Source organism: Gavialis gangeticus, unplaced genomic scaffold (genome assembly GCF_001723915.1).
Source record: "Gavialis gangeticus isolate Ggan-Ray unplaced genomic scaffold, GavGan_comp1, whole genome shotgun sequence".
In the NCBI taxonomy this organism is placed as follows: domain Eukaryota; kingdom Metazoa; phylum Chordata; order Crocodylia; family Gavialidae; genus Gavialis; species Gavialis gangeticus.
Window position 1 is genome coordinate 3,208,996 of NW_017729019.1, and position 11,594 is coordinate 3,220,589.

At 41.2% G+C, this 11,594-nt stretch overlaps 1 protein-coding gene across 1 annotated transcript in view; it reads right to left on the reverse strand.

Moving 5' to 3' along the window:
* LZTR1 (leucine zipper like transcription regulator 1) overlaps window positions 1-11,594 on the reverse strand; it is a 64,603-nt gene that overhangs the window by 21,621 nt on the left and 31,388 nt on the right. Inside the window, exons 8-11 of the mRNA XM_019513827.1 lie at window positions 9,609-9,748; window positions 8,886-9,087; window positions 5,498-5,608; window positions 3,225-3,317 (exon numbers count right to left, since the gene is read on the reverse strand). Of these exons, the coding sequence (XP_019369372.1) occupies window positions 3,225-3,317; window positions 5,498-5,608; window positions 8,886-9,087; window positions 9,609-9,748 (546 nt within the window). The remainder of the gene's footprint in view (window positions 1-3,224; window positions 3,318-5,497; window positions 5,609-8,885; window positions 9,088-9,608; window positions 9,749-11,594) is intronic.

The window sequence follows — 11,594 nt, forward strand, 5'->3', positions numbered from 1 at the left end:
CCCCGCCAGTCTGACATTCATTGTGGGTGTAGCACAGAGACTGGACTTGTAGCCTTGACTGATGATCTTCACTTGGAGATGAACAGAGGAAATTGTACCTTGTTGATCCCTTCAGCAGCCTTTGATAACTGGCCGTGAGGTGTTAAGAACACACCTACATGGCCTAGTGGATATTCATGGGAATGTTCTTGACCGGTTCTGCTCTTTCCTAACAGGGTAACTAACCCCAGACAGTGGTGATGGGTGAGTGTTCATCCTCCCCCCAGGACCTCTTCCTGTGGGGTCTCCCAGGGCTTTATGTTGTCACCCCTCCTGTTCATGTATTTGAGGCCACTGGGTAAGATTATGCAGGGATTTGGAGTGAGGTGCAATCAGTATGCTAACAACACCCAGCTCTCTCTCTCTTTTATCCAACCCAGATCCAGCAGGCAGTGTCTGGCTATAGTTGGGGACTAGATTATGGGTGAACCAACTGAAGCTGACAAGACAAGATACAGGTGATGATGGTGGGCTGATCTCATGACTCGTGGGGGTAGAAACACCCTTACTGTTAGGGTTTAACTTCCCCTTGTTACTTAGGTTTGCAGCTCTGGGGTGCTCCTTGCTACACATGGATTCTCAGATTGTGGCAGTGGCTGGGGCACTTGAGGACCATCAGGGAACCAAAGGCAGCTGCCAGGAACACAGTATTCCAGCACTCCTGAATCTGCTCTGGTTTCCAATAGCTTTCCAGGTGCAACACAAGGTGGCAGTCTTGACCTATAAAGCCCTAAATGGCCTTGGTCCTACATCAGGGTGGGTAAAATGCGGCCTGCCAGGCCATTCTATGCGGCCCACAGGGCCCCTACAAAATTTAGAAAATTAATATTTATCTGCCCTGGGCTGCCTGTCAGGCGGCCCTCTATGGCTTGCCAAAACTCAGTAAGCGGCCCTCTGCCCAAAACAATTGCCTGCCCCTGTCCTACATACTTAAGAAACTGCCTCCTCCCTTATGCTTTATCACAATCCCTACGGTCAGTCAAAAGCAACTTCCTGCAAGTACCATCTCTTTGCCAAGCTTACTTAGCCAAAACATGTGAGAGGTCATTCTTAATTGTTGCTCTCAAGCTCTGGCTCTCTCCCCATCCTTGAGGCCTACCAGAGCCAGACGTAGTGTAAGACCTTCTTATTTGGGAAGCCTTTTAGTCCATTGGGAGGGAGGGGTTAGCTAGGTATTCTTTGTAGTTCTGTGTTATTATTTTATCTGTTTTTATTGTAAGCTACTCTGAGCTTTTTTTGGAGAGAGCGGCATAAAAAAAATCAAACAAAACAAACAAACAGTTACTCTGCATGATTTCTGTAGCAATACAGGCAGTCCTTGACTTGCAACGTTTCGAGTTGCAACATTTCACACTTACAATGTTTATAAATTGATACCGTTTCAACTTTATGACATGAGTTTTGACTTTACAACGCTTGATCCGATGCAACGCCACGCCAGCGAACAAGTTTGCCATGTCGCTCATCTCCCTGGAGAGCATCTGTCCAAACTTCCTTGGACACTTTCTTTAAGAAAGCAGACTAGACTCCAAGAAAACCTGCAGTCAAGACTCCTGAGAAGCCAAAAACCCAACCAAGAGCCTTTCAAAAAGTCCAGCAAAGTCACCTCAAAGAAGTCTTTCCAAATCAATATGATTGCTATTTATCATAGAAATACATTAATGTAGCTATATTACTCATCTATAATTGATCGAGTACAAAATTCTGGGGTATTTTTGGTGAAAATAGGGTATCGGGCCTTGGTTCAGGAACCAACCCCCCATTTATAACAGTTTCTTATGAGAAAATTGGTTCCAAGTTACAACGTTTCTACTTAAGACAAGGTTTTCAGGAACGAATTGTGTCTAAAGTCTGAGGACTGCTTGTACAAGTGTTGCAAATACACTCCAACTTTAACCTCAGGGTCAAAATCAGGTTGATTTTTCTAGCCTATACCACAACAGGACCATGTAGATGGAACAGTTATGGCTAATGTGCTAATATGCACTCCTGAACAGTAGCTCCTCTTCCCTTTTGAAGTGGCTAAAATGCATGTTTGCCCATACCTTTTGATGTTCCTCTGTATGGGCCTGGGTTTTTTTGTTTGTTTTTTTAAAATAAAACTTAATTATTATGGGTGAAATGGCAGAAGAAAAGGGCAGTGAGTTGGCAAATGAAAAGTGGAGGTGTAGGTCATGCACATAAAGCAGCAGGGAAGAAAGAGAAAGAGGTGAGAGTAATATTCAAATTCACATTTCAGAAATGAAAATGTGAAATAAAAATCACATTCAAAGGACAAATTCTATGAGGCTTGGACACACTCTCCCAGAAAGAGAGACTGGAAAACAGAGGACTGTAAAGGAATAAAATAAAAGCATATGCAACACTGAAGAGTGAAGATTTCTGATTTCCCTTCCTCATAAACCAAGAGCAAGGGGATATTTAATGGAACTGAAAGGTAGAAAATTCAAAATTAACAAATTAACTGTGAAGCTCATTACCATAAGATTTTATAGACTGAAATGCTTTGAAGAACTATCCCAAGCAATCTGCCTCTGAAGGCATGCAGGGATATAAAATCAGCTGCTTTGTAAATTTTTAAGAAGTTTTCAGCAGCTCAACTTAAAAGAAGATGTAAACTGGTAAAGAAAATCATGTTTGTGTGCTTCAGCTCAACTGTAAGCCAATAAGTTGTCAATAAACATTAGAACAAAAGCCAGAGTATTAAGATCTATGTTATTCACCCATAGCTTTTGATAAAACGCTCTAAATTAACTATGCAAACACAGGCCAGTTGAATTTTAAAATGGGTGGATAATAAACAAGCATTAGCAATTGTAGTGGTGTGCCCAATAGAGGTAATCACTGTAACTCTTGCCAATGTCTAGGTACCTTATTAAAGTTTCAATGACTTTTACATAATAGAAGTACTACCACTAATGAATCAGCAATTCAATCTAGAGTGCACCTCACATTCCTTGATTCTCTACAACATATTACCAAACAAAGTAAGTGACATAATTGCATAAATTAACACAGAACGGGTACAAAAATCTCTCTGGATATGCCAGACAGCATGACAGAAATAGCTGCCTTAGTTCCCAGTTCTGGAAACACCTTGAGTGTGTCCTTTTGGTATGGCAAGAAAGGATAGACAACTGTCAAATTCAAATATCAAATATAATTTTCACTAGAATAAAACGCACCTCTCCCAAAACAAACTCCAAGTCACTGAACTGCCTGTTTTCCCATAGTCTTCCATAATCTTCATGCAAAGTACATTTTGGGTAACAAGAAAACTGAAATTAGAAAGAAATAAAACTTGTTATAGTTTATTTCACTTCAACAGCTTCATGGTTAATATTGCCACTGAATTTCCACACTGATTTAACATTAACTATTCCTCAGGATGCACCTCCTGCACAGTAATAACTTTGTGAAAAAACTGAAGAGATAGAACACAAAAGCACGACTTCAAAAACTGCAAGTTTCAAGATCTGGGAGACCAGCTGAAATTCTATTTTAAATGGCAGTTTTCTAGTTATCTACCTGGCTGTTTTTGGCCCTTGCTTTATGCGCAGGATGTGTAAGTATACATGCATAGAATGAACAGGCACAGCAGAGCAGCTACATGTGCATGCACCTGAGCCCAAGTACTGGAAAAATGAAGGGGGCGGGGGACAGACCATCTCATGTTTTAGCCCCGGTAGTCAGGCAGGTAGGATGCTCACATGCCTGATTACAAGTCCCAGAAAAATTAGCCCCAGCCCTATTTTTAAGGCTGGTTGCCTGGGCAGTCAAGAGAGGAAGACAGTGTGGGGCCAGAAGAAAGGGAATAAGTTAGAGGGTTTCTAACTCAGTGAGATGCCTGCTGCACTACAAGGGAGCAAGCCTTTTGGGTCCAGCCTACACCTTTACTCCCAAGACAGCAGAAATGTCTCCACTGTACTGCTCTCCATTCATTTTATCCAATGACTAGTAACTGCAAGGGGCAGTGGCTTAGTCTTACAAGCAGAGCCTGGGCAATTCCTAAACTTGTGGCTTGGTGATTAGAGCATAGTGTGGAATAGTCAGAGATGCAGGTTCACCCCCATCTCTAGAACAGGGCAGTGCTAAAACCTTTGTCTCTGGCTTTCTTGTTGAGTACCCTAACTGCTCAATTACTAGGGATAAAACATGGTAGGGTCCTCTTCCCCCACTTCCCCCACCCCTCAAATGCAAATCATGGCTTTCTGGCCAATGACATCTTTGTGACTTAAAGTATGCATCCTGGATAGATGCACGTATGTACACAGGCCAGTGTGTAGTCTACTGCAGATGCCCAGTCTATGTACACACAATTATGAGTCCACACAGGAAACAGAATCACTGTGTACTGGACTAGAAAGCTGTCACTGAGACATACAAAGGGAAACAAAATTCCACCAAGGAGTTTCAGGAAACCTCTCCTCTGAACCCTTTTGCAGGGACCGAAACCAAAAGGGCATTTGAATGTCAGGAATCAGTGGAGGAAAGACTCACCTAGGTGTAGAATACTTTTGGAAATTCCACAACTTTAAAAACTTAACAACCTAAAGTTATTAGGATTTTGCTGTCACAAGGTGTAGCTCTGCCAGCTTGTCCCTGAAATTCCCTAGATTTACAACATGTATATTCCCTTTCTGCCACAAGGGAGAAATACCTCATATACTTCAGATGTATCACTCCCACAATAAGGGTGCTAACTTCTGCGACTTACAGGAGTCAAGAGGAAGACTTGAAGACAATTAGGAAACTAAGAGGGCCCACACAAGAGTAGAATACATTCACTATGGCTTCAAACAGCTTCCTTGCCACCTAGGTCCCTGCCCTCCTTCCTGGTTTCTGTTGTGGCTCTACAGCTGTATCTACCATGCATGTGGCTATACGGAGCCTGGGACACTTACAGCAACACTCTGCAGCTGCCATACTGTCAGCAGTGAAGCAAGGTTAGCATACATGGATAAACAGTAGAGTCAAACTATCCTTATTATAGATGGAAAGTTTGAAGAATTTGGTAACAAACCTCAAATGACAATGCAGAAATAGAGGTAGTTAGCCATGTTAGTCTGAAGTCTGGCAGAAGGCAAGGTAGATATTCACTTCACAAACTAACTAAATCAGAGATGTAGAAACAGTAATTTTTAGAGAATTAAAGCTTCAGTCAAATCACCCCCTTCTGTATTTCAAGCACCTGACACAAAGCACAGAGATGTTAGAGATCCCAAAAGAAATGTCTGTAAGACATTTTTAACATTGGTAAGCTAGCTGACTTGTTTTACCTGAAACATTTAAAAAAGATTTTGAGAGTAAACTTGGAAAATGTCAAGTCAGAACAGTTAAACTACAGTGTTGGCTAGTTAATGACAGTGGGCAATTATAATGGAAAAATTAAACAACATAAACAATTAGGTCATTGTTTCTGCTTGGCACTCTCCTAAATCACATCAGCATAGAATACCTGGAATCTGTACATTTCTCCACTTCTAATATTATTGTCCACTGTCCCTCCAAAGATATACATGGCATCTGAGATGACGGCTGCAGCGTGGAAAAGTCTCCCACTAGGCAGCTAGGAAAACAAAAGCACAAAAAACAGAGCAATATTTGAAAGAGATTTTTTTCATAAAAAGGACTTGCCTGAAAATAGAAGAACATCAATGAGAAAGGGAAGAACAACAACCCTGAAATGAAATAGCAACGCAGGCCTGGACAATCTTGTTGATGTGTGTTAGCTTCTAGGACTGGTTTCATTATATGAAACCATGACTGGCGCTCTTTCCTGCCCAGGTCAGAGCTGATGATCTACTGAGGTCCCTTCTGACCCTAACAACTATGAAGCTATATCTAAAGGATTCCTTTTAGCCACTTTTAATGATACTTCTCTTTCATAAAACTTCTTTGAATTACTGACATTTTATATAAGCAAAGCTATAATATTCTGTAAATGACAGTATCTACCAGAATATGTCCCTTGCTGGGAATCTGTCTCAGATCAAACATTCATTTTCAAAAATAAACATTTCTAGTGCTTATGGATTTAGATATATCTTCCAAAATTTCTGCATATAAAGAGTGCTCGTTCTGCTGACAACCTGAAACAGAAGTGTAAACTATTCCATCGTCTCAGTGAAGCACTAACTCTGAAGCCTGTGTATGACATTTTAAATTAATACATTATTTTATATGGGTCAGAGCAGTTCAGTCACGTGCCTCTCTATCAGTGCTGCCTGCTGAGATGGATTCTGTAAAATAGGAGACAGAAGAGTATCTGATCACTAGGAAGTACAGCTGAAAAAGAAGCCTAACTTGCCCCTTCTCCAGAACATCTAGCCATTACTAGCCCTCACAAACGGAAATAAATATACACTCTACTTTAAAAAGCCTCTAGTCTCTAGTGGGACTAAACTTCAAATTATCGCTTTAATCCCTGACTGCCAAAAGCATCTGGCTCCAATTCCATCTTCCGCAACCCATAGATTTTTAAAGTCAAAGAAACTGTTATGATCATCTTGTCTAACCTCCTGAATAATAAAACCCAGAAAATTTCACCAAGGCCAGAATATCTGAGTTAGGTAGGGACAAACTGAACATGAAGTGCTTCAAAGAGTTGATGTTGTGGTGATGTTAGTGGGTACAATTCCCCAGAGGCTTCTGAGGACAGCTGTGTAGGTATAGCAGTGATTTATGAATAACTAGACAGTCATTTATCCAATGACTAGAACCCACAGGATTCTGCTCAGTGCTTCCTCCACTTGTAGAGCTGGTCAGTTTCATGTCAGGAGGGCTGGTCAGTTTCAAACACATCCACTTTCCTGCAGAAGCAGAGAATTGCTGTCCACCAACCCCTCACCCTCCAGGCTCTCACACGAGTTCTGCTCTCCTGATCATAGCAGAGTTGCGCCCTATGTTGTCCTTCTCTGTACCTTTGCCAATTCCACTACATCCTTTTTAAGATGCAGACTGCCCACAGTATTCAAGCTGTGGATGAACCACAGACTTATACAGTATCAAAACAATGTTTTTTTGTTTCATTTTCTATTCCCTTCTTAACGATACCAAACATTTTATTGGCTTTTTAGGTTGCTGCTTGTGGACACTGAGTCAATGTTTTTAGGGAACTATCAACAATGACTCCAAGGTCTATTTCCTGAGTCATAATGGCTACTTTAGAGCCAGTATTGTGTATAGATAGTTGATGTTATTTTTCCAGGGTGTATTATTTTGAACTTCAGAGTTAACAAGTGCATCTGCCACATTTTTGCCCACTCAGTTTTGTGAGATCTTTCTGCAGCTCTTTACCACGGTGCTTAGGATTTGATGACCTGGAAAAATTTAGTATCACCTACACACTTCACAAGTTCATTGTGCACTCCCTTTTCCAGGTCCTTTATGAAAATATTGAACAAAACCAGGCCCAGGATAGATCCCTGGGAGACCTCACTAATGACCCTCCTCCATCCTGAAAAATGACCATTTAGCACTAGAGCCTTTTTTCTCATCTCTTAACCAGCTTTTGACCCATGAAAGGACCTTCCCTTCAATCCCGTGGCAATTCAGTTTTTGGTTTTTTTCTTTTCAAGAAGCCTTTGGTCAAGGGTCCTTGTTAAAGCCTTAGTGAAAATCCAAATATATTACATCAGGGATACCTGAGAAGGCCCATGGGAGTATGTGTGGGCAGGCGAGGACGGAGTGCCGCCCTGCATGATCCTGTGCTGCTGCATAGGTGCCACCCACCCGGCCGGACGCAGGGGTGGGGGAAGCTTGCACACAGTGGCTGCCACTGCTTCGCATCCAGCCTTGCGCCCTGCTGTGTCTGGCCGTGTGCCACCCCCCTTGTACTCTCCTCCCCCAGCACGGCCGGCTGCTGGGGGTACATTGATCCAAAAAGATTGAAAACCCCTGTATTACATCAACTGGATCAGCCTTAGTCACAGAAAAGTCGGGCTGCAAGGGACCTCCAGAAGACGTCTAGTCCAACCCCCTGCCTGAGGCAGGATCATCTCTAATCCAAACCATCCCTTACAAACCATAATCTAAACTCTGCATAAGACCGCCATCAACTCCTGACACAACACACACCTAACACCCTAACCTGCCACAGGTAAAACACGGAAACCATGAGGCAGCCTAACACCCTCAAAGAAATCCAGGAGAGTGGCTGGGTTAGGCATCTCCCCCATCCTCGGCATGCTGAGTGTTGTGAATTTTGAACCTAAGTGGCTAAACCTACACCTATGAAGTATAAGAAACTTGAGCACCCAGTGTGGGTTTGTGAATTCTCCCCCAGAGTCAGGAACCTAGCTTTTAGGTACGGAAATGCCTCGTACTGCAATAACTTTTTGCATTTCTATTTCTCTTACTGAGAGTTGTCCATTAGTGGTTGACTCCTGCTCAGAAACATGCAGGGCTATGATTTTCTATGTCAAGTTTTATCCTCCTCTTAATTCTTTTCCGTACGGTCTTTAAAATGGTGCCAATGGGTTAGGGACTATCAACAGTTATGATACATTTTAAGGAATTTGTTCACAATGCCCTATAAACATTAGGTGGAAAGAGAACCATTAACAGTCATAAATCATCATCAGGAATCTGGATTTTCCATTTACCACAGAAAAATGCAGAAAGACGTGGATCTTCTTCTCATTTTAAGGAGAAAAATGTGGGAAATGGCAGGTTTTCCCTTGAAGGCTGACAGAGTTTTTTAAAATCAGAGAATTTGCCGTTTTTACAGAGAGGAAAACAGAATCCCGAGTTATTATAATGTGTTATTTGCTTAAGCAGCAATTTTTATCAGGGCAGTAAAATACATAAAAAAGAGAAAAAGGAGCAAACAGAGCATTTTCTACCTCACTATCTGGACTGGGCTGGATAACTTCCCATGTTTGAGAGTCTACATCATAGCAGTGAAGTTCATTAGGTAATGTATTATCTGCTGCACCACCAAACACATAGAGATGACGATCAAAGGCAACCATGGTATGGCCATATCTTCGCTGTGGAGGAGGAGGAGAACCCCGAAGTAGGTGCTCGGTAGGAATTCGTGTCCAACTGAGAAAAAGATATGAAACAGAGTAAATCTTTTAAAATTCCTTACTGAAAAACTGAGGTTTGAAAATTAACTCCCCAAGAATACCCTAAAGATTATACGGATTAGACAAGCAGAAGTTGACAGGGTGGTACCTTACAGACTCACTGATTCAGAAAGGCATGCGTGAGCTGTTGTAGGCAACAACCTACTTCATCAAATGCTATGATATAGTTGTGTACTAAGTCATAGCAACTGACAAAGTACTGAGTATGGTAGCTATTATTTCAAACAAATCTCTTCGATTTTCTTTTTTGCAAGAAGTTTGTATCTAGCCAAAGCAAAAGGGCAAGCTACCATATCATCAATATAGTATCCAAATCAGCCTGATAAGTCTCTAATTAAAAAAGAAGGGAGTTAGGATTAGAAAGAACAGTTACCTTGAATTATGAAACAAAGTCCTTTCCTTAATATTATTATTACGATGCCTTTTCACTCTAAGCAGAAGAATGTGTAGGTGAGTTCACCTGAATTAGATACTTACATTTTTTCCTTGAATTCAAACTGAAAGAGATTGTTGGTGATCTTTGCTCCGCTCTGGCCTGAAAACACAAACATCTTGTCTTTGCAAACAGCCACAGGAAAATTACAGCATGACGGAGGGATCTCGCCGCTCTGTTCAATCTGAAAAGTAGCAAAATCCAAAGTGAATAATTAATTTTCCAAATTGCACTACAAGATTCCATGCACATGGCAGGAATATACTACTAAATCAAGATCCACCATAACGAAGCCATCTGAAACCATGCTGCCAACTGAATGATTATAAATTTGGTTAAAGTGTATAGAGACTTAACTTGTTCATATAAGTGTCTAGAACAGCAGATGCTCATTTGCAGTGACATATCAGTGCTCTGGTGCTACGCAGCTCCTAATCAGCTGATGCTGATACAAGGGAGTGTTGTCTAAACAACAGCAACCGTTTTTTTTTCTGATATGTATACAGCTACAGTATTTTTTTTCTTAAATTCATTTACTGAACATTTACATTACAAATTGAGATAATCTGTTATGTAATAATGCAATGCATTTTATTATTGTTATTGCAGTATTAACGACAGTGTACTGCAGGGGTTCCCAAACTGTGGTATGCGTACCCCTGGAGATACATAAGACATCTCTGCGGGGACGTACACAGGAGAAATTGTGTAATGGCAGATTTAATTTTCATTATAATAATAATTGGCATTTAAGGGATAAAAATAGTAAATATCTGCTGGTAGGGATATGGGGGCAGCTGGTAAATCTGGAAGGGGGTACACAGTAAGAAAAAGTTTGGAAATGTCTGGTGTACAGTGTATTCATTACCTTTTAAACACTAAATCACAGGGTTAGAAGAGACTTCTAGGGTCATCTGGCCCCACTCCCTGAATTAAATGCAGTAATGATTATTCCCTACATCATCCCTGAGCACTACCGTTCACTAGCCTGTGTCCATTTTTACAAAGTTTTCTGAGAGCTGAAAAGCATTTGGGGAGGTGAGGGGAGTGTTCACACACACTGTATCAAAGTAGGATTGATTGAGTGGGTGGAAATGGAGATTTCTTAGCTAGGTAGAACAGCCACCATTAAAACAAAAATACTGCTAAAACTTCTCTTTTTATTCCAATGTTTACCTATGCGTATACAAAAGAGAGCGATTCATAGGCTTGGCAAGCTGTTCTCCTGAAATTCAGCTGGAAAAAGAAGAGGGTGAATGCATCAGTATTACACAGGCAATTTACGATTGGAGATCTTGCATCCCCCAATGTAATGGCACATTATCAACACACCACAGTTGAAGTATATTACCAACTAGTGTGTAAAACTTAATTCCAAGCTACGGGTTGCAATAGAATGAGAATCGTAAAAGTAAATTGATTTTCCAGGTGTATGCTGGGGAAGAAAGAAATTCAGGTCCCAAAACTGGATCTAGACTACTTTGAGATCCCAAGGTAAGTATGAAAAGTTATTTTTCCCTCATTCTTCCCTGTTAACCACCTTTGTTAGAAATAAAGAATTCCTCCCTAGAACTTATCAAACGTGCAGCTCTATATGATAATCCTAAATGGGTAAGAGTCTATTTTTTTCAAAACAATTATTTTTAAAAGTTCTCATTAGATCACTTACCCCTTTTGAGCAACTGATATATGGGGACCCAAGAGAAAAAGAATTAATCTAAAAAATTTATGTAATTTCAATAAAGATAAGGACAAGTAGGAATACTAAGCGAATGCAGGCTTGGGAAAGAGAGCTGGGGAAAGAAACTGAGCTGAAGCAATGGATAGCAATATAGGAACAGGGTTATTAGGTGTGCTCCGACAGAGATTTTGGGGGCCGATAATGATAGCCAATATTTAAGGAGGCATATCAGCCAATACCAATCCGATTTCCGGTACAGCTGCCTCCAGCTGGTAAGTCTGTTGTGGTGGAAGGGGCGGGAAGGGGTGTGGGGGGTGCAGATCAACACCCCCCCACCCCATGTTAAAGG